General features: G+C 38.5%; 4 protein-coding genes across 10 annotated transcripts; 2 read left to right on the top strand and 2 right to left on the bottom strand.

The window, feature by feature from the left end:
• Window positions 1-6,709: 6,709 nt before the first annotated feature.
• On the bottom strand, window positions 6,710-10,376 carry Mad1 (Mitotic arrest-deficient 1). 2 transcript variants are annotated; one of them, XM_076438540.1, is made up of 7 exons: window positions 10,025-10,376; window positions 9,585-9,845; window positions 9,171-9,401; window positions 8,662-9,098; window positions 8,135-8,587; window positions 7,686-7,990; window positions 6,710-7,403 (listed from the first exon to the last, which is right to left on the bottom strand). In XM_076438540.1, the coding sequence occupies exons 1-7, from the start codon at window positions 10,025-10,027 to the stop codon at window positions 7,051-7,053; spliced, it is 2,043 nt and encodes a 680-aa protein (XP_076294655.1). In that variant the 5' UTR covers window positions 10,028-10,376; the 3' UTR covers window positions 6,710-7,050. The 2 variants fall into 2 exon arrangements, with proteins under 2 accessions (XP_076294655.1, XP_076294656.1); XM_076438541.1 differs by having other exon boundaries at window positions 9,935-10,373.
• Window positions 10,377-10,734: 358 nt separating this feature from the next.
• Window positions 10,735-12,125, top strand: Fsn (F-box synaptic protein). 2 transcript variants are annotated; one of them, XM_076438559.1, is made up of 4 exons: window positions 10,736-11,136; window positions 11,353-11,626; window positions 11,704-11,794; window positions 11,989-12,125. In XM_076438559.1, exons 1-4 carry the CDS (start codon window positions 10,832-10,834, stop codon window positions 12,081-12,083), a joined length of 765 nt encoding a protein of 254 aa, XP_076294674.1. In that variant the 5' UTR covers window positions 10,736-10,831; the 3' UTR covers window positions 12,084-12,125. The 2 variants fall into 2 exon arrangements, with proteins under 2 accessions (XP_076294675.1, XP_076294674.1); XM_076438560.1 differs by lacking the exon at window positions 11,704-11,794 and having other exon boundaries at window positions 10,735-11,136.
• Window positions 12,126-14,365: 2,240 nt separating this feature from the next.
• Window positions 14,366-19,490, bottom strand: LOC143215932 (transmembrane protein 164). 5 transcript variants are annotated; one of them, XM_076438557.1, is made up of 6 exons: window positions 18,336-19,490; window positions 18,139-18,255; window positions 17,987-18,065; window positions 17,481-17,581; window positions 17,142-17,403; window positions 14,366-17,066 (listed from the first exon to the last, which is right to left on the bottom strand). In XM_076438557.1, the coding sequence occupies exons 1-6, from the start codon at window positions 18,651-18,653 to the stop codon at window positions 17,062-17,064; spliced, it is 882 nt and encodes a 293-aa protein (XP_076294672.1). In that variant the 5' UTR covers window positions 18,654-19,490; the 3' UTR covers window positions 14,366-17,061. The 5 variants fall into 5 exon arrangements, with proteins under 5 accessions (XP_076294672.1, XP_076294670.1, XP_076294671.1 ...); XM_076438555.1 differs by having other exon boundaries at window positions 14,366-17,403; window positions 18,336-18,675; window positions 18,742-19,489; XM_076438556.1 differs by having other exon boundaries at window positions 14,366-17,403; window positions 18,336-18,675; window positions 18,805-19,489.
• Window positions 19,228-22,130, top strand: Ho (heme oxygenase). The gene is made up of 3 exons (XM_076438561.1): window positions 19,228-19,888; window positions 20,275-20,473; window positions 20,776-22,130. Exons 1-3 carry the CDS (start codon window positions 19,786-19,788, stop codon window positions 21,206-21,208), a joined length of 735 nt encoding a protein of 244 aa, XP_076294676.1. The 5' UTR covers window positions 19,228-19,785; the 3' UTR covers window positions 21,209-22,130.
• Window positions 22,131-22,323: the final 193 nt, after the last annotated feature.

Genomic DNA, 22,323 nt, shown 5'->3' with positions numbered 1-22,323 from the left:
AAGATTAGTGAAAGCGAAATTAGCACAATTTTAGCTCTGAGAAAACGAAAGTTGTCTATTACTCAAATTGCAAAAGAAGTTAGTCGCAGTCGAAAAGTTGTATATGTATAATTTGCCGAAAGATACAAGTTCATATGGAAAGAAGAAAAGTACAGGAAGGCTAGCAGCATTATCTGAACGCGATACACGAGCAATAATACGTGCTGCTTCCAATTTTTGTGCTACTGCAAGTGAGATCGCTAAGAAAACTGGAGTCGAAACACATATTCAAAATGTTCGTCGTGTACTTCAGACTAGTAATATTATAAATCGGTCTAGAATAACAGCAAAACCATCATTAAACGCAAGACATAAGGAGGCACGTTTGTTATTCGCAAAAGAACATGTACGTCGGAAAAAGTCTTGGAGAAAAGTCATTTTTACGGATGAGAAGAGGTTCAACCTTGATGGACCAGACGGATGTACACATTATTATCGTGATATATTCGTACGCAACCAGTAACAAAAATTCGACACCAAATGCATGAAGGTGGAGTAATGGTCTGAGCTGGTATCGGATACAAAGGAAAGACAGAAATAAAGTTTATTCACGGGACAATGAATAGCGTTCGTTATCTCCAATTAATAAAAAATATGCAGCACGCATTACTGAAACTCCATATATATTCGAACAAGATAATGCTGCAGTAGACACTGCTAAAATTGTTAACGAATATTTTTTAAATGAAAATAGCTCCACTATCATTTAAAATTGCTGGGCAATGCTTTTGCAAGCAGTGTATGCTGAAGGCCGACAATTTTCAAATATAAATGAATTAAAAACTTGCATTACAACTGAATGGGAAAATTTAATTTCGACAAAAATTAAAAAACTATATAATTCTTTATAATTATAATAAAACTTTATAATTCTATATAATTCTAAAAGGATGGTGAAAATCATAGAAAACATAGGAGGTTCCACACATTATTAGAAAAATATAGTTTGGTGTATATATTGTTAGAAATATGTATACTTTTGTTTCATGAAACATATAGTTGTGTTGTATAAAATATATATCTTTATTTTTCAAGTGTGCTATCATTTTGTTTGTGTCGGATTATGTGTTTCCCTTCCAATTAAGAGACCTCATTGAACTAAAGCCAATCTATGTTCTGTTTACATATTCGCAGAAGGTATGTTTTACACACTGCACAGAGTTTCCACGCCAACATAATCTTAACACGAGAAATTAAAGATAGCAGGCGTGTGCTATCTTTTTCTTTGGGAGTGTAGAACTGAAGCGAATTAATTGTAAAAAGAATTGTGCATAATTGCGCGAGCGGTAAAGTATTCTCGCATCGAGTTCCAAATGGAGGGGGTAACGGAATCGTTGACTTGCCATGGTTTCCGAAGCTTATTGTTAGATGTTCGGACACGTTAAGGGAGTGGCGTATCGAATAAATTATCCGGTTAAGGATCTCCCGTGTGCTCGCAATTACCATAGCCCCGGCTAAGTGACGTACAACCCTAATATCGAAGGAATACTCGTGCTGGGGTGTGTTCGCAAAAAAAGGTATGTAATAACACAGCGGCGGTAATTCCCGACGGGGGTTCTGTCACCGCCCCCACGGCCGGAGTAGATTCAGAAATTTGTGAAGGTATTTAGTTGCCGCGCCACTAGCCCCGGGAAATTGTTATACATTAATTATACAGCTTCGAAACGCAATTATACTCGCGAAAGCTCCATTAAAAAGTTGGAAACGGCGCGGCGCGGCGCGACTCCCCACGGTTGGGCTTGCCAGACTGCTTTTGCTGGTGTGAGGTATCAATCGGGAGATCAAATTAACAGGAATTTCTTCGGGAGTACCGAATCCGTGTATTACCGGGTTTATAAATATACGCGGCGAGAAAATTGGTGTATAATGTCGCCGGCGAGATTTAGTCGTCCAGATAACGCGAATGGCACAGGTTACGCTGTAAATATGCGCCGGTGCTGATCCACCATTTTATCGGGTCCATTAGGGACGATAAGCGATGGAGTAATATTTAATGGCGGAAGTTTCTGAAGACGTAATAGCTAATAAATACAACTACTTTTTTTATTACTATCAATAGCATTTTTCATTTACTGATCCACCATTGGTCCACCTTATGCGAATCAAACAGTTGAAACACACAAAATTCACACGGCAGCCACCGTGTTGATAGATGTTTCGAGAGTTGTTGGACGTATTACGAATATACATACGTGCTCGGCAATACGGGCTGCCATGTCGCGTCACGCGAGAAGAAGCACCGCGGAAATTCGCAATGGTATTAATATTTCTCGAGGAAAGTTAGTTTTCGCGGGGATGATATTGCTCCGCCGCGGTGCACCGTGCCGCGCCGGATGACCCGGGATTCGATGTAAGTCTGCGGCGAGAAACCAGCCAGTCGGAACTTCAATTAACCCTTTAATGAAAATTGTTCCGCCGGTCTTAGAGCGTTCGGGCGTGACTCGGCTATGGTTGTTTTGCAAGAAGAGGAAATCCACGGGCGATCGGCAAAGCGTTTTGGCCTCCCTCTGCAAAAAAGGGCCCGGCTGATTCCAGATTGATAACACCGAGGGAAGGCGTACTTCGAACGCTGGAGTTAAGGCCGGCGCGGCGCGGCGCACATATGGAGCTGGATGAGTTTGCGATTAAACGCGATTATAATTAAGGATAATGGAGTTTCGGCGCGGGAGTTCCCGTCGACTACGAGTCCCTTCGCAGCTGGCGCCGCGCCGTTCTATCGAGTTCCTGTCGGCGAGCAGCCCTCGAAAATGCTTTTGGTCATCTAGTTTCTACGGTCAGTGTGCACGTCCCCCGTGTCCCCTATACACCTTCGACGTGTACGCGCGCAACCATCCCCCGCACCGTCACGCGTGAATTTTCCGCGAGAGGCCGCACAAGTGCGTTCACAAAATGGAGAAAAAGCAAAAAATCAACTTCCATGCTGGTAATAAAAGATGTACTAATGCTCTCGGCGCACTGGTTCGATCTGATTTTACATCAAAAGCAATTTTGCAAATAGATTAAATTTCACGTGTTTCGTTGTTTCAATTTCAATTTAGTTAAAATAATTTCATTAAGCAAGTGAGTAACAAAATACGCAGTTTTTGACATTCAATGTTTAATTTAGTGATGATAATAACACTAGATTTTCTGTTTAATAATTCACAGACGCAGTTGATAGTATCGTAACGTAGAAAATTTAGTCTATTTGCAAAATTGCTTTTGATGTAAAATCAGATCGAACCAGTGCGCCGAGAACATTAGTACATCTTTTATTAACAATTATACGATCGACATTAAAGGAACATTTTCATGCCGGTAGTCGAAACCTTCGTAGAAGCGTTCGTAGACATTTATTACATAGGTACGTAACGATCCGATATTTAAACCAATAAACAAGTACTAACACTATGCCTGGATACATACTTCGCACGTAAGTAAAACTTTCTAAAAAATTTCATTTTCATTATCTCCACGTTGAGTGAAAACTTTTGCTGATAGGTTCGAGGTATGTATTGTACTCGGCTGAACTAATTTCGAAATAGTTGTCTGTAATCAACCCTTCGGTAGCATTATACAGTAAGATAAGCGAATACGAAGATACATATACTGCATAATGTGTCTTACTTTATCTACCCAGATGAGAATGTTAACGCTAATTCGTGAAAATGAGCCTGCATAAAGCATGTATTAAATGCATTGTTCTGCCCGGAAGTCCATTATGTGCACGGTGTCGCTGAATAAAATATTGCTTCTCCCTGAACTTACGTACATTGTGTACCATTGATACAATATATTACTTAAATCCATTGAACAAATCACAATTAATATTACTTAAATTCATTGAGCAACTCGCGACTGATACTGCCGACGAACTCCAATATTTCGAATGGAAGCTGAAAAGTAATAATTCTCCATAAAGAGTAAATCGAAATAGTACAGCAGAACTTTTTTTGCAATGGCCTGTAAAGAATAACAAATAGGAACGTTACTCGAATTCTGTTCGGTCGTACGTTTCCCTGAAACCGTGAAACCCAAAATCAACTTTTTGGAAAACGAAACGAGGTGCGCACAAATCGTATCGTACAATCCGAGCTCTCTTTTTTCAAACGATATATTCTCGTTTCCCATTTAGTACTATGTACCATTAGCTTCCAAGACATGAATTATTCCGAGTACATTGAAGAGTTTAACGGCGATGAAGAATAAAAATGAAAACTCTAGATTCGAATGAAAAAATTTGAATTCAATTCATTCGACTAGAATCATTCGAGGAACTCTGTACCAGGTGATCACTGTACTCTGTTTTAAAAGCAACGTAAACATTGAATTTCACAGCACTCTTTCGAACTTTGAAAATCGTTGAAGCAATTATGAGCAGTGCAGAGGATCCTGCAGATCCTGAAAAGATTGCAACGGATCTGCATGCGAAGAAGACCGCAAATTTGGCAGGCGGAAGGGAGGTGGGGGTGGAGGGGAAATCATCCATCTCAATTATGTCGTAATTTCTCCCCACCGAACGCGAACGAGCCGTCGAAAGCCACAGGCGAGGTAGCAGGACTTTTCGAATTCTTATCGTGGTGGAAAAGCCGCGACGACGGAACACGCCGGCGATGGAAGATCTGTCCCCAGGGATCCGTTACCCTTCCCCCCCCCCCCCATCCAGTCCCGTAACCCTACGTGTCTGGAAAAGGAACCGGGGGATCCCCGAAGACCGATTCCAATTGCATTGTCCGCGGCGCGCGGCGAACCGGAGGGCGGCAGTCTTCATTAGCGGCTGAGTCACCCAGCTGAACTTATGAGACACGGAATTGAGTGTGTGCAGATACACTTGTCTCCCGCCTGCGCCTGTACGTGCCCCGCGTATTTATTATCGCGCATCCGACGATAAATAACCATAAGGGGCGAAGAGGAACGTCGGGAAACACAGCGTTAAATATTTCAGAGGTGTTCCCGATTCGCTAGTCTTCTGTAAACGCTATAGGACCTTTGCACCTGATATGGGGCATCGCAATATCTTCACAACTAAACGACAAAACTATTCACTTTAAGGGTTTCATCGTCTCCGAAGTTTCCGAGATACGAGTGAAATAACGAAGGTCAGTCAAAAATTATTGTTTTTGCAGAATTTCTTACATACAAAATAAATTTCAGGGCAAATTTATTTTATTTTTCGTACAATTGCCATTTTTTCCCTATCTTTCGACGTAAAAAAGGATAGTTGGTAGACAAAACATCGAATAAATAGCCTCTGGCTATAACATAGCGTCTAATAGATGTATTTCTTCCACGTTTGTATCGCCCTTTAGTGATTGATACTGTTGTGACTAACTTGTCGGTGTCTGACCATTGCGGGAATCCTCCACTTAACACAGGAAACAGTATCGTCGCGCTCTATAACATAGAGATTTCTCGGTGAACTTTAGCATCCCTCTGTGCTTTGCAGGATAGGGTCGGAGCCAAGATAGACGGCGTTAATCTCGCGTCCAATTTCATCAGCACACGGAACTCCGAACTCCCCGCGAAAGAATCGCTTTGTTAACCTACACGGACTCGGCGCTCTGTTTCTCTCCGGCGCTACCGCGTCTGCTACTTGAGAATTTACTAATTTTCCTTGAATTATTGTTTACCCTATGAACATCCGCTTCTACCTCCAACGGAGAAATCGAGCGAGAGGAATTTGTTTAATCAAAGCCGAACGCGGATGGCTACTCTGAGGCGCCACTAAAAAGTCTATTACCTTCGTCCGCAATATATTTTGTTTCTTTCTACATATTTAGTAAATTACTAGACATTCAAGTATTGTACGAGTTAATTGGGCCAGTTTCGTATGCATGAAATCAACAAAATCATGAAATATTTTGGTCTGGGCTGGGTTAGTCGGGGACAAATGTTCAGTTTTCGAAAGAATTCATAGAGTTAATAGAGACTAGTTTAGAAAAAAAATTGTTCTATCAACTTAAAGAAAAATGTATTACTTTGAACATACTTTTCAATATTTTTCATATATTTCAGTAATTTTACATAATAAAAATAGCAGCTTGTTAACAATTATTCCAAGTTTCGAATTATAATTGCCAGTAGTTTCCTTTTAAAGTATAAAGAGTTCCCAAACACGCGTTCTAATCGGAACGCGAAGCCAATAAGGAGGCCGCTTAAGTGGAAAATCCCGAACAATGGTCCGACATAGACAAGTTAGTTTGAATAGTAATCAGTCGCTGAATAGTGTCCATTACTGCTTCAGCCGAGTGAAAACCACGAAACTACCTCGAAACCCGCGGAAAAATCTAGCATAAACCTTGAAAAACGAAGCTTACCGCGAAAGCAAAATCGCATATTACCGCGGACGAGATAGTAAAACCGCGTTAACGGTTGCCCTGGAACGCACCGTAACCGCGTTATTACAAATAATTTCGCTGGCGGTTCCCGTCGCGTCGGTTTCCGTAATAAGTAAAGCGAGTAACGATAGTGCAGTTCCTGGATTAGCTTCGCGCCCCGTTGAGCATGGTGTTTGATTCGAAAGGAGCAACTAATGCGGAAAGGAGGGCGTAACGATTCGGCATTGTCTGTGCAGCGACGCGAAATTAGGCTGCAGTCTATGTACACCCTGCGCGCGCGCGCGGTAATTAACCATAGAACTTCGCATTGGCTCTGCTTCAAACACAAAGGAGAAAGAATGTTAATATAGTCGTACGACGATATGGCAGTTTATTGATCGCCAAAGGCGAGGGGAAAAATACATGCTAAGATCTATACTAAGTTCGCGAACTTTTCTCCTATCCAGAACACAGAAGCACTGAACGTAAAACCAAGACAATCGTTAGCTTCAGCCTGCAGAGGGCGACAATACCTTTTAAGGATGGAACTATTCATATTTTTCGAAAGAAGAGGCCCGAGATTCATTGACTGCCGCAATACGCCTCTGAAACACGCGACACGGGACAGCTATTATGAACGGAGCTACACTTTTAAGGTCTCCTCTTTCAACAAACAGGATACAGGCTTGAGAATGCATTTCGAAGTTTAAGAGGATTAGCTCATCACATTGGTCATAGTTTGTAGATTGAACAAGTCTGATTGCACGGCGTTGAGGAACATGGGAACGCTATGTTGTTGCTGCAGGTGGCGCTCGACCAGCGTCCCTAGCGTTGCGGAAAATGCGGTTTCCAACAGGTCGACGCCATCATCGCCAACGTGGAAAAAGAGGAAGTCGTCGGGAGACTCTGCGTACTGACTAGACAATTTGTAGCGACCCTCCTTCGACCTGTCCACTCGCCAGCCGAATAGTTGGTAGCAGGCTTGACGGTACTCATGGGAGGAGGCCTTGAACGCGTCCTTCAGCCGGGCTATCTTGATCTCGTGGGTCTGCTTAAGTTCCACTATTTCTGAAGAATTTTCAATTTCTTTCTGTTATATAAAATAGTTCTGTAGTTCTGTCACGCAAAAACTCCGAACGGCGAAGCCTTCAGACGGGTACCGAAAATTGAGCGACGTGACAGTGTGTATATTTCATAGAGAGAGAGAGAGAGAGAGAGAGAGAGAGAGAGAGAGAGAGAGAGAGAGGCGCCGCGGGGGTTGATGAGCGAAGCGAACAGGGGGCGGAGTTCCCTAGTCGTAAATAAAATACATAGAAATTATAAAGAACGAGGCAAGATAGAAATAATTACCTTGTGTTTGAAGAGAAGAGGTTGTCGGTGTCACCGAAGCTCCTCCTTGGGCTACCTTGACTCTCAGCTCTTCGACTTCGCGTAACAACGCCATTTGCTTCTCTTCCGCCTGCTTCTCGGCAACGGCGGCTGGATTCATGGTGAAATGTAACACCCTCGCGTTGCAATTGAAGTCACCTTTCAGTGCACGATGCTCCAATTCACCCTTCAGTCGGTCGATCTCCTTTCGCAATTTATTACACTCGTCTACTTGGTTGGGACCCTCCACTGCTTGCAGATCAGACTCCAATTTAGCAGCTAGTTCCCTGGAATTGCGTAACGTTCCACAAATTCGCGACACTCTTTGGTTTCAAAAAGTAATCCGTTTGAATCGTTCGTGTACTCATTTCTTACCGATTCTACCATGCATACAGAATTCTTTGCGATACACAGCAATAAGACAAGCTTACCTGTAAGCATCTATAGTGCGTTCCAAGGCCGGAATTCTCTCGGTGATCGCGCTGTTGCTGTCCACAGTGATCTCTTTTTCATACAGATCCAGTTGTTGCCTGTAACTATCCCGTTCCCTCGTCACAAGGATCATCTTCTTCTGTAATCTGCTCACTAGTTTGTTCACTTTCTCTTTCGAATCCGTTATGTCCGTGGCCAATTTCTTAGCGTCCTCATAATTTTTCTGTAAACTGTGATTCTCCCGTAACGCGGCGTCCAATCGGGACTTTAGCTGACCCTCTTCCGACTTCAAGACTAATTCGGTTTGTTGCAATCGATTCAATTCGCGTTTCAAAACGGACGGCCCGCCAGTGATTCCAATCGATTCGTATTCGGACAGACGCAAAGACAGTTCCGTTTTCTTCGCTTCTAACGTCGCTACTTGCTGCTCTAGTTTCTCGGTGTGCTCCAGTCTACGGAATCATAAAAACGTTGATTAGCATAATAGACGCTGTAAATACGGGAAGAACTATTTTAAGACCAATACCTTTTCATCACATTTGCCATTTGTTCCTCCAACAGCAATTTTCCTCTAACAGACTCTCTTAGCGTGTAAATGGTCTCCTTCGCTGCGCTAAGCTCTTTTTCCAACTCGCTTGCCTTTGCTGCTCTCGCAGTTAGTATCTTTCCTTCTTCCCACAATGCTTTCTCGGATTCGAGTCTCTCAATCTTAATTCTCATGCTCTGAAGCTCTACATTCTGTAATTCTAATTCCTGCTGCTTGGTCTGATATTCTTTCAATTTCTCCTCTAACTGTGTTATTCTTGTTTGAGCTGTGTCGAATTTATATTGCGTGTCCGAGGTCTCGTTAACATCTTTCAACGTTGACGTGATCTCTTGTGCCGAACACTGTTTCAACTCGTCTTTTAATTTTGCGTTCTCGTTCATTAACGTCATCGTCTTTTGCTCTAAATTTGTTTTCACCTGCAAAGTATACATCATTTATGACGAAACATTACAGTAGCCAAAATTAAAAGTAGTTGTTACTTTCCGCACCTGAAATAGTTCTTTCTCGGCAGTAGTTTGAGCGTCACGCGATTCCTGAATTTTTCTACGCGCAACATCGAGCCGTACTTCTAACTGTTTGATAGTTTGCTTCTCTTGCTCCATCTGCATCTCTAAACTACCTTTTTCTTTCTCAAAAACCTCCTCCATTTGCCGACGAATTTTATGCAGCTGCTGCACAGCAGCTTCCTGATGGGACAATCTTGTTTTTAATGATAATACCTGGGTAAATAAAGATTATATGTATATACGATGTCAGTCTCTGTCTCCTCGTTGCAAATCCTTCATTTGTATAAACACGGAAACAAAAATTCCAGCGACTATAATCAATCTTGGCTCTTTGGTTTCCTGTTGTATTCAAAAAATTATTTTGGCTTTACATATTGGGTTGGTGCAAAATTTTACCTCTCCCCTCAACCGCCTCCATTCCCATGGACTGCCCGGAGCAGTTTCTGTTTCGCTCATGTTTAAAGTGGCATTAGCAGAATCATCGAGTTTTGGTCTCTTCGGCGTGACGGTACTGATGTCGTGATCGCCGAACGACATATACGTGGTTCCTGATAATCGCAATGGCAGCGGAGCTCCGCCGCTACGACGATACGATTCCGAAGCCGATCTTAAATCCTTGATCATTTTGATCACACTGGTTGGATCTTTGTCGTCCATCTGAAATAAATTGATTTATACATATGAAATAAAGGTAAATTTAGGTAGAAAGTTATCTAATAAATAATTTGATTACGAATAAAACTTACTCTGAATACTGTGCTATTCTAATACTAAAAAGAAAATGACCAATACAAAATCGTAGGTTGTGCGATTGCATATATAAACAGACGACAGACCATGTGATTTTGAAGTTTATGCACTACACTCGAATTCGAGATACCGATGCATCCGCCGTATTATTTATCTACTGTGTCCGTGATTTCTGATTCTGAGTTGATTTCTGAGTCATGTATTATCATCACTGCTATCGAAGTATTCTAACCTAATACTAAGTCTGAAATAATAAAGCTCTTTTTTGTGGCAGCACGCAATAGACGCGCAAAGCTGTATATTGTTGTATATATAATCTGATATAATCCGCGCTGAAGCCAGCTGAAGCTGAAGTTTCGACAATAGAGGCACGGATTATTTTTCTGGTAGAAACGCGACTCACTATAACACGAGCGACACAAAAAGTTCTGTGGAATCTACTGTACTTGGTAAACAGCAGTAAACAGCAAAGGTAGGGGATTGCTATTGGACGAATAATCATAATAGAGTTAGAAGTGTTATATAGAACGAATTGGAACGAATACACTTTGCTAACCACGTTTTGCGCACGCACGGTACTGTATAATAATGGCGCTAAATTTAAACTTTACCTTAGAGTCTGGACAAGTACTGTGTTCATAATATGTATATATATATATATATGAAATTGTCCTTTCGAAAAAATGGTTTCGAAAATTACGTTATTCGTGGCATTCGAGTATCAACTCAGAAATCATGTGATTTCTGCGCTACGGTTGGCTACGGCTACGAGTACGGTTCGTATTGTTTCCATGAAAACCAGCATTAGTGTTTGATATGAATCCCACACAGGATCACGGAGCGGCGTTCCGCGCGTGTGTGTTTTGCTCGTTTACCCGATCAGAACCGGCAAAATGGACGATATAGCACTGCGAGCATCTGATCATGTTTTAGAAACAATATTTTCTTATTTAGATCTGCACACACTGAGAAATTGCGCTCTGGTTTGCAAACGGTGGAACCGATTCTTGAATGACGAGAACAATGACGCGTGGAGGATACACTGCATTAGGAAGTTGGCGAAGGAGGCCCTCAGCTCCGATATATTGTCGTCGGTACCCACCTATAAATCGAAGTTGCGTTCATTTTATCACGCGTGGAATCCCCTCGACTGTTCACGGAACATTTTTATTAAATCCAATGGATTCACTCTGCACAGGTACATTCATAATACTAAATAAACGATCAACAGTTCGAACGATTCACTCTGTCACACGACACATCGCGCATCGTAGCCTCAACATTTCCAAAGAAACCTATATAAAAGAATATTGTCACAGAAACTACACGTAGTTTTCAGTAACAATGTTTATGTTACCTACCGATATTGATAATTCTTCGATCGCGTACGATTCAGAATCAAACTATTTTCTAGGAACCCTGTCGCACAAATCACAGATGCCTGTAGAGGTAAAATCGGTTTCCGACACGGCCGACACGCCTGGGAAATTATTTGGGAAGGACCGTTGGGCACGGTAGCAGTCATAGGAATAGCTACCAGGGAAGCGCCGTTACTGTGCCATGGGTATGTAGCGTTATTGGGGTCCGACGAACATTCCTGGGGATGGAATCTGGTAGATAATCATCTGTTACACAACGGAGACGTACAAGGCAATTATCCATTGCTTAATAATGCCCCGAGGTATCAGGTAAGATCTATTTAATCGTGCTAATGTGTTTAGAGAATTATGGAATATACCTTAAGGTGTACAATTTTAATTAACAGGCCGGGGAAAGGATTAGGGTAATATTAGATTGCGACGATAACACATTGTCATTTGAAAAGAATTACGAATTTTTGGGAGTGGCATTTAGAGGTATCGTATTCCAATATTTGATACATTCTTAGCAATAAATAGATTAGTAGGCAAAGTCACGTTTATAATTGAAATTTTATCTTGAAAATATCTTAGGATGCTTAAAGCACTTTTTTTTAATTTTCTGTGAAAACTACAGTAGTTTCGGTAACGGAGCAGTCGCAGTGAAATTAACAATGAAATTGTGTACGTAGGATTGCCAGATAAAAGATTATATCCATCCGTGTCCGCTGTATATGGAAATACAGAGGTAACTATGGTGTACTTAGGACCACCGCTAGATGGCTAACACTTTACATCTAGTAAAGTAACTTTACATCTCGTGTCAGAGGTATTTTCCAAGGCTGTTTGGTGAAATCTGAACAATGCAGAATTTTCTGCGTTGTACCGGAATGTCTACTATAAAGTAGAACTAGCACACTAATGAACCGTACGATACTCTACAAAGGATGTGTGCCTGTTCTTTTGTTCGCTCGATACATTGTAAATAGTATTAGCATTCCACTTACACCGATAAATCTGTAACAGAGCTTTATATGGTGGCAACAGTTGGGTAAAAGAGTTACTCAATGACGGACATCGATCGATTTTTGCCTGGCGTTACGCGTCAGTTAATAGACAGAACAGTCTATGTGTTTGATAATGAAATGATTTACTTACAATCTAATAAACTGGCGGATTTTTATGCAAAATGCAATTTCTGTAGAACAGAATTTTATTTTCTGTATTACTTTGGTGGGTTGAAAACATTGGAAATGACTGAATCTCGACGAAAGTCTCTGTCATATTATTTTATGGAGGGCTGAATAAATGCATAAAAATTCGCAGTGCGATTTTAAGCAAGTTACGAGGCAACGTCGATCGACATTATTCAGTTGATTCATTCGTAATAATAAAGTTCCTTCGCGATGTGATTGCGTGTCGCTCAAATGAACACAAGTTAGATTCATTTCAATGTTTCTCCAATCACGTAGATTAATTTTTAAGTTAATCGCGCATGTACATAGGTACATATAAGGACTCTCAGATTCTTTACTCTTCCATGCAGTATTGATATTCATGTTCTTCTTGTATAAAAGTACATGCTCTGTATGTATAAAAATCTTTGGCCAAAGAAACGGCTATTCCAACTTGTGTCCAAAAATAGTCACTTACCATGGCATAACAGTCTGCCATTAATATTAAACTAATTTTTCTTATCTTTAACGCTATTCGCATAATATTGCGGTAACTATAAATGGTGTAACTGTGATTCATTTTATTTTACTAGTGAGCATACATATTAATTTTTTTTTAACGATATTCGTGTAGATGTTTGAGATATTTATATTTTTCCTAAGGCTGTTATTTATTTGAAAGATTTCTTTAGAAATATTTACACATCGTCGTCCTTTATCGTCAATTTTTCTAACTCATATTTTAAATGCCATAAATAAAAATAGTATACAAGGTGCTCCATTTATGGTGTTCATAACTATCTTTTAAATTTGCATAATGATTGTCGCCGTCGTTAGTATTTTTATTTATTTAAGTAGATTTCCTTTTCGAAGGTGCGCATAGATGTTGCTAGGAATTTACTATGTACCTGTGATATTCATCTACAATCTACACGATATCGAGATTTTATTTTTTGTTTCTCCGTGTGATGTTTTGTTGGAATTTGTGCAATAGATGCACAATGACATGTATATTTAATTCGCTTCTACATTTAGCGGTTGTAAGAAAGTATTGTATTTGATTGAGTGTGAAAATTGTAAATCATCTTCTGTAAAGTTTGTCACAGACAACATGTGTTAGAGGTGTGCAGAAACATTGTAATGTACATATTTATTATGATCATTATGTTTGTTAAGCATGTAGCATTTGTAACATTGCGCAGTCTCTCTCTATCTCTCTCTCTTTCCTAAACATTTGCACAGAATTCTATCTATCGAATCGATCGTAGATGCAAAGGAAATCTTATTTCATCTGTGTCTTCGTCTACTTGGATAGCGAATGTACCACGGGTCGCGGACTGATTTAGAATTTATACCCTTTTTGGATCGACAAAGCAAAACTCTGTGAAAAAGAAAAGATAAGACATATGAAAACTACATGTGTTGTATAGTGGTGCCTTATTATGATTCTTTTAATGTAATCTCGATGTGGTTGCGAATATATATGTACACTATAGCGTTAAGTGTTACAATTTAATCCACGCCGACCCGTCGCGTATGTAGAGTACGTACATGTGGAAACAGTTCTAACTCCATTTTGTAAATAATATTCGTGTCTGAACGTGCATATAAATCATGCAAAGTTATACAGCTGCCCGTGTTAAATGATTCTGTACAAACGTTTAGAGGAGAAGTAATTTAGTCAGGATACAATTAAGCTTGGAACACGCATCGGTACATACTCGGTATAGACTCTTACAACGAGGAATATACGAGTGTTCTAAGAAAAAAATTGTACATCGCTCTGTAAATAAATTATTTTATTTTAATGCTTTAATGTCTGTACTATTGCATTCCCCATAACATTTGTTTGTATTAACTAATCTCGGGCGATGGTAGAATTAGAACCCTCATATCATGACTAGACTTTCTTTTTTATTTGAAACATTTACATGTGAATATTTGGTAAATACCAACATCGTTCTTTCGCTCTTTGCTAGATTGCCAAAACTTCGGATTTCTATAGGTCTATCACTGCCATAAAAACATTACTCCCCGTAGCTTACAAAAATATAACAATAGTAATTTGTTGTAACTGTACGCAATCTCTTATTAATGAACAATTTGAAGAGCGGGGCATCGTTCTTGGTACAAGTGAAAAAGTAACAATTTTTCGAATTTCCTCTGTAGCGTCGCGTTCTGCAATTCCACCATCAATCGCGAAACATTGTCAGCCAATAAGGGCAAAGGCAAGATCACTTCCACTGCTCTCTAACGTCTCATTGTATTTCCGAATTGCGTTACAGAGGGAATAATGTACCACAAACACAACCCAGCCAGTGTGAATGCATTTTCAATTTGATTCACAATCGAGAGAGACTTAAAATCATAATGGTCTAAATTATAATCGACTTAATAGGTTCAAAATATGCAAACGTCCGCACCCTTAAAACCAAAGTTGATTATAGTTGGCCCATTATGATGACAAATCTTCCGAACTCTCAAAGTGCTGGTTCAAGCTTTTCTGAATATCTTTTGCAAATTTATAATTGTACTACAGTTTAGGAAAAGCAACGTACGCACGTTCTTTTCTGTACAGAATGTACAAAGTATGCTAATCCCCTTTTTACATTGTCACGAGACAGTGGTCTAAGACACATATAATATACATAGAATACGACACTTATATCTCTTGATACATTTTTCCAAGTTTTAACGTGTACAGGTTGCACAGAAATGTGCACAGTTGTTTCTACACTTTCTGATTGACAGATATACATGGAAAAAAAACTTTCCACAGAATTGACCTTCATCTGAAAACTCAAGGTCAAATTTTCTATTTTGATTATATTTATATATATATTATAGCATATTCTGTATATTTATAAAAAAGGCGCACCCAGGGGGGGGGCAGGGGGCCAAGTCCCCCCAAGAAAAAAATGTTTAGCTTCCAAAAATAAAATCGCGGAATAGCTCGCGGAAAAAAAAGGTCATCACGCAAAACCGAGGGCTGGGTTCAACTCAGCTCCCCCCCCCCCCCCTCCAAGATTGCATCCTGGGTGCGCGCCACTGTATAAAATTGACCGAAAATTTCAAAGGAACCATGTATACATATATACATATTATAATAGCAATTGTCTTCTCAAAAATGGTTAAATCGCTAAGTTTCATTGCTAGCTAAACGTAAACCTGACCTTAACTTTGACCTCGGCCATTTCTTTACATCCTGCACCGAATATCAATTGAATATTTCCGGTTGTTCAATTTTATTTCAATCGATATTACAAGAGATCTTATCTTGAAAGTAACATAACTATATGTATATGTATATGTACTATGTATACAAAGTACAATACTATGTAAACATAGTATTAATTATTGTATTAACTATAGTTAATGCATTGTTTGCATCTCTTTACATGCAATTACATGTGCACCGAGTTCGAAAACACAGTGGTGTAACAGGTGGGCACAATAAAAGCTCAACCATTAACATGACACAAGTCGGTGGAAGCCTAAAATCAATTACTCTATCACACAAAATAGTTTGAATACAAGTCGTGACATTTTCATTTCGAAAATAATGCTCTATATCTTAATATGTACATATCATTCTTGTTAAGAGAATAATAGGAAAACCATTATAAATGGCGAATAAAATATTTGTTTTGTTAGGCCACAGTAATATAAAAATGTCAAGAAAAATTTGAGAAAAATAAATTTCAATGCAACAATTCGGAGTTGCATCGCGAAAGAATTGTTCAAATATATCGGATCATATATCGGTTCACACGAACCACGTCTCGTGTGTATTCCGAAATTAATTTGCGGTTTAAACTTATTTCTTAATTTATATGTTATTATATATATATATTAATTTCCATCACATATCCATTTATTCTTTGGCATAAGATAATATATACTTCGACAAAACCCCGGCAGTCAGGTTGAAAACTTGTGTGTAATCGCATCGATTACTTCAGTTTCACGTGCTAGGTTGGTGGAATGTATTACACAATCGAAAGGATAATTGTATTAAAAGTTGGATTTCAGAAAAGAAAACTATGTACGACTACACGTGAGTAGACTCACAGAAATCGTAACTTAGTGCATACGACACATTGAAAACAATGAAGAAAAAATACATGAACCGACTTTGCAATGCGCCTGAAAGCGCTCGACTTGTTATATGTATTACATCGATTGATTTCACCAATAATTATACATTTTGTATAGTGAACTGAAAAAATTGTACAGGGTGTCCCAATAAGGTTGTACTTCCCTGAACGGGGTGATTTTTGAGATCATTTGAAGTACCTTTTTCCTTTGTGAAAATCTTCTCCATGGCTTTGCTAAGGAGTTTTTGCAATTTTTGCAAAGTTAGTTTAAATAACCTCAGGAATCACCTTTTTCAAGGAAGTACATCTTTGGGACACTCTGTATATTATATATTACATATAAATATATTATGGTAAAATATTCTTTTATCAAATCAGACGCAAACGCCTAAATATCTCGAAGAAATAAGACGTGACTTACCAAACACTTGCTTGTATAGTTGTTAATGTACGCGATCGTGTCTCTATCCTTTAAAATTTTTAAGTACTCACTTCATCCTGGTAAAAATTGTTGACGGAGGTCACGATGGCATTGATAAAAAGCAGACTAATTGACGTGCGTGTGCCCGTTACCTGAGGTATTCGAAGTACTCTCACATAATTTCCTATTCTCCTCGTACTTGTTCCTCTTTTTCGGGAGTATGTACTCGAGGCTCGGTTTCACCTTAGTCAGCGAAAATTTGGTCAAAAAGTAATTAGATCCATAGCAAAACAACTTGCACAGCAAGGGACATAGCAATCCCTGATGGACCACCGTCCATAGGCGATAGTACTGCCCTTCAAAGGGGTCCAGCACAGCTGGACACAACATGTGGCTTAAATTTACTTGTATGGGCTGTAAAACGAAACGTGCCTCGTTAACTAAATATTATCAAATATGGCAAAGAATAATCGACAGAAAATGCCACATACCCAGGCGAGGGCCTGAAGAATCCAGAAATGGTACACTAAATTCAAACCATAACTAAAAACTATCCAGCTCATGTCCGATAAAGGCTCAACATTGTAAACACCTAGAATTAAGTTCGAATATACAGGGTGTCTAGAAATTTCTGCCATTTGCTATTACTGCCAAACGATAGATGAATAAAAAAATATACAAGAAATGTTTTCCATGTAAAATGTTTCGTTTAAAAGTTTCAAGGTCCTTCGAAGGTCATTCATAAATGACATTGAATCAATAAGCAAATTCGCGCAAAATCTTCTCTAGTCAGAATATAGTATTTTTCATTTGATTTGATGCATTCTATTTTTAAAAAATGAAAAATGCAGAGTGACCTTCAAATAACCTTCGAGTGTTCGAATATTTTTTCGAATCATCCGCTAACAGCCAAAATTTATCGACACCCAATATTTGTGACCTTCGCGGGTGTATCGACACAATTAAGATTAAATTTGCTAGTATTATAATTAACTACCTCCAAGCCTTAGCAAATAATATGGTATTACTACCATCAAGCCATGCTGAATGTAGTACAATGCTTTATCAGCGAATATCTGGAAGAATGCATGCCATTGTCAATGTGAACAATCAAGATAATTTACCAACAAACAAAGAATACCAACTTACTCCCCGCGATTCTGTCTCTGGGAACAAATAAGCCAAGACTGGTCCATTTAGGAAATTCAAGTGTATCCTGAAGAGTGTTGTGACCATTGGGCTAGGAGCAGCTGCTAACAAATACAACTGTAACGCGAAAAGATGATTTAGATATCTGTATACTTGTTCTTCTACGTTTCGATGTAGTTGTACTCGTTCGATCTTACCTGTACCGCTGTGGTTACATGGCAGGGATTGAACAAGTATACAAGGGTCCTGCTGGTCAGTTTGAAACTGATTTCCATCCCCAATACCAGAGACATGGTCAGAAGCAATATCCTTCTGCCAACTCGATCGTGGTCTGCGTAGCATACTTCGCTTGGCAATTTCAACCGTTTGTAGCCCCATACGAGAAGACTTATTATTAGTATGGAAACAAAGGAGGTTTCAATTATTCTATAGTGTGGACTTATGTAATATGCGCATTCTGGACCCGCGTTACGGGGTATAGAGACGTCGACACCATCGTACGTCCATTCGAACATTGTTGGAATGCCGATTATGTAACTGAAACGGAGAAAAATGTTACAGACCGTAAATCGTACGATTGTAAATTCCAATAAATTCCCGAACTTCAATAAATTTTCATGCTTTTAGTCACACGATGACAGCTGCTAGCAGACTGCCTGGACTGACATTTATCGATGATTGATGCGAACGATGAACAGGAAGTTCATCGTGTCATCGCGTGAATGGTATCGGTTCAACGTTAATTTTAACGGCTGGTCAGATTTAAATGACATATCGGACCGTGTAATTATCGATTCGTCTAACAGAAGCGTATTCCAGTGGTATGACGATTCACGTACGTGTTTCGTTGCGCCACGCCGGATCCGTCCAGTCGTGAGAAATACGTTTCAGATCTAAGCACGCTTTTTATCTTGATATGCAGTCTGTAATTACGTTAAGGTTCGTCAAGTATAAACATTGCACTTTATATCGTGCGTTATCTACGGTACCGGCGACTATACATAGTAATTCTCTATTCTATAGTCTATGTATTCTGTATAGTCTATAGCAGTGTTTCCCAAAGTTTCGACATCTGTGTACCCCTTCTATAACGGTCGTAACAAGTAGCAGGCGTGTACATTCTTTGTACACAACAGTAGACTCCCGCTGCACTATGCACCAGGATTGTTTGGGGTTGTTGCACTACTTACAGAATCAGTGCGTAACCCCGTACTCCCTTCAAATCACTTCAAATCACTTCAAAGTCTTCGTGTACCCCCAGGGGTACGCGTACCACACTTTGGGAAACACTGGTCTATAGGAAAGATGTCGATGGAATTGCGTAATGGCGTAATACACCGTGGGCGTAATTTATCGACTATATCGGTCTTGTCGGCAGATGGCAACACTATCCAATTTTTCGCGTTCTATTCAGGTTTCGTGGGTTTCGTTCAGTTTCGTTCAGTTTCGTTCATGGCGTAGTAAATTTGCGAAACGTCAAACGCGGATACTGGCGGATACTGTCATTTATGATTGTTGATTACAATCATACTTTAGACTCGAAGAAATCCGCATCATTCTTAAATAGTGCTATTGTGTTGCTTTTAGTTATTAAGTACTTATATATATACATATATATAAATATATATACAATCATTGTGTATCAAGATGTCGAACAAAAGTGAAGATACATTTTGTAAAAAAATGCGAAAAGCTACGAGAGAAATTCACACAATCAGTGACGCTTTAGTGAATGCAAAATTAGCATTTGGTAAGATAAATTATATATATACATATATATAAATATTTATATATATATCGTACATAATATATCCTATCATTTTACAAAATTTCTTCATTCGTAATTATAATGTCACTGTGTAATTTAGGCTAGTATCTGAACCGTACATAGATATACATATACGTAAAGTATTTGAATTTTATTTTCAATTATTTTCCAGAATATTTGTATAGAATAATATTTCATATTGTGTACTTTGTACAAGATAATTTGGTAACTGTATCGAACGATATGCAACCGGAACCAAGATTTTTACAAAACAACAATAATAATAGTAATAATAATTTACCGAATCTCGAGGTTACTCGATATCTTTTTTTCTGTATCTGTTTGTCAAGTCCTTTTACTTCCAACAGGATTTCTCAATGATTCCGTATGGGCGGATGGTCTTTTAGTATTTTATGAAATCTTCCTATATTTAGAGGGTGCTATGATCAGACTGAAAAGTACTAAGATAGGATTATTTCCAATCGACAAACTTTCTCGTGTGAAAGCTTTTGAATGCGACCTAGATTTTTATTTAGGAAAAGGGTGGATGAGAAACTACAGTCCTAGGTACAGTCTTTCTATGTATATTATTTCTATTTCTAAATGTTTACATGTTACGCGGCAGTACCTTGTTATATATACATAATTGTACACATACCACCGGATATATGTTTATAACATATACGTTTACGCTCGACAAAGTTGCATGTTTTCCTTATTTCTTTTATTGCTCGAACAACACACATTTATCAAATCTATGAAAACGAATCTCATTGAAGACGATCGTTTGGTCAATCGTACACGTTTTTATCTCCAATGGATTAACTCTCGTATTCAAAATTCATGTTTACTGTTGTTTCACGCTCTAGGGACAGTGTCGTCAAATATCTGATGCATTTAAGGGAAATAGAAGATACCGATCCCACATTACTGATAGCATACATTTACCACCTATATATGGGTCTTCTTAGCGGAGGAATTATTCTACGTAAAAAACGACAGCTAATGCAAAAAGTTTTACCATTTAGAAAAATTCACACAGGTGGTAATAACATTACAGATTTCGAGTGTAATATTTTTGAACTTAAACAAATTATGCGCGACACGATGAACAAGATTGCAGAAACATTGGATGAAGACACAAGAAATAAACTTATCGAAGAGAGTAAAGTGGTTTTTGGATTAAATAATGAGATTATTAGAAGCATACGAGGCGCAGGCACTGTTCTTTTAAAAAAAACATTGTACTTTGTAACTATTTCTGCGCTAATGATTTCAATCTATCTAATCTTTTTCAAATAATGAAAAATTATTACTTGTCCGTTTTTTAAACAAATTTACACAGATTTCTGACAACAGAACTTTCTTACGCAAAAAGTAAGTTCTTGTTTTTAAATAAACAATCTCATTTCAAATCTCATACGGCGCAAATTTCATGTAAAAAACAGTCGATCGAATTGTTTGATTATCTACCATTGCCATGCAATAATTTGTTGCCAATGATGTATATGCACAATCTTCTCTTTCCATACAAATCAAGCAGATGTATAAAACGAACTATTTCTTTAAAACTATAAATCTCTTTTGTAGTAGTCTCTTGTTATGTTTGACCGTTATATCAGTGTATCATTTTTCTACCTTGGTTAAATGATCGTAGACACGTTGTTAATAAATAAACGAAAATGATAACTACCAATATCCATTACAATATCCATTACAAATCAACAATGTATTCGCTTTACCGTCATTCTTATTGTACATTAGAAGATCGTACAAGAACAAAATACAGTTTTAACGAGAAACCGTCATGAGATCACAAGTGTTTAAAATTACATTCAATTATAAATTTTTACACGCAATTATTCACAATTCTCTCTCTCTCTCTCTCTCTCTCTATCTATCTATCTATCTATCTCACTCACTCACTCTCTCTCTCTAATATAATATACTATATATATTTTAATATATGTATACAGGGTGTCTCAAAATTTCCGTTACACGGGACATATTTTCATCCATCGTATTTAGAAAAAAATACCTCCAATGAAATTTGTATGGTTTTCAAAGCTCTATAGAAAGGTGCATTTTTTAAATATTTTATTTGACGTATTGAAGATCATTTTAAGGTACAGTTCACTTTTTTAAATGGAAACATAATTTTTTTATTACACCAACTTATTCTATAAGAAGAAACAAGTTTTATTGGAAACGTTTTTTAATTCGACAACAATTTTTTAAGTTATTCAATGATAAAGTCATAAGAAGTGCATAGTCTCATGGCGTCAAATCAGGAGAGCGCACTGATCTATTAGGCACTTCTTCTAGTGTATTTATCATTGAATAACTTAAAAAGTTGTTGTCGAATTAAAAAACGTTTCGAATAAAACTTGCTTGTTTTTTCTCATGGAATAAGTTGA

Source organism: Lasioglossum baleicum, chromosome 14, assembly GCF_051020765.1.
Source record: "Lasioglossum baleicum chromosome 14, iyLasBale1, whole genome shotgun sequence".
Lineage (NCBI taxonomy): Eukaryota > Metazoa > Arthropoda > Insecta > Hymenoptera > Halictidae > Lasioglossum > Lasioglossum baleicum.
Note: the sequence above shows the minus strand (reverse complement) of the source record. Positions and strands in the feature narration are given on the sequence as shown.

What these genes read in the sequence shown, in the direction of transcription:
- Mad1 (XM_076438540.1), bottom strand. An exon ending in GGAGGCGGTTGAGGGGAGAG is followed by an intron (nt 9,402 to 9,584) that starts GTAAAATTTTGC and finishes TTATTTACCCAG; the next exon opens with GTATTATCATTAAAAACAAG. An exon ending in CTCTTCTCTTCAAACACAAG is followed by an intron (nt 7,404 to 7,685) that starts GTAATTATTTCT and finishes AAAATTCTTCAG; the next exon opens with AAATAGTGGAACTTAAGCAG.
- Fsn (XM_076438559.1), top strand. Translation starts at nt 10,832, where the DNA reads ATGGACGATATAGCACTGCGAGCATCTGATCATGTTTTAGAAACAATA. An exon ending in ATAATGCCCCGAGGTATCAG is followed by an intron (nt 11,627 to 11,703) that starts GTAAGATCTATT and finishes TTTAATTAACAG; the next exon opens with GCCGGGGAAAGGATTAGGGT. An exon ending in TTTGGGAGTGGCATTTAGAG is followed by an intron (nt 11,795 to 11,988) that starts GTATCGTATTCC and finishes TTGTGTACGTAG; the next exon opens with GATTGCCAGATAAAAGATTA.
- LOC143215932 (XM_076438555.1), bottom strand. Translation starts at nt 18,653, where the DNA reads ATGTTCGAATGGACGTACGATGGTGTCGACGTCTCTATACCCCGTAAC. An exon ending in CAGAGACAGAATCGCGGGGA is followed by an intron (nt 18,066 to 18,138) that starts GTAAGTTGGTAT and finishes GCATTCTTCCAG; the next exon opens with ATATTCGCTGATAAAGCATT. An exon ending in TTCTTCAGGCCCTCGCCTGG is followed by an intron (nt 17,404 to 17,480) that starts GTATGTGGCATT and finishes TTCGTTTTACAG; the next exon opens with CCCATACAAGTAAATTTAAG.
- Ho (XM_076438561.1), top strand. Translation starts at nt 19,786, where the DNA reads ATGTCGAACAAAAGTGAAGATACATTTTGTAAAAAAATGCGAAAAGCT. An exon ending in GAATGCAAAATTAGCATTTG is followed by an intron (nt 19,889 to 20,274) that starts GTAAGATAAATT and finishes TACTTCCAACAG; the next exon opens with GATTTCTCAATGATTCCGTA. An exon ending in ATGAGAAACTACAGTCCTAG is followed by an intron (nt 20,474 to 20,775) that starts GTACAGTCTTTC and finishes TTCACGCTCTAG; the next exon opens with GGACAGTGTCGTCAAATATC.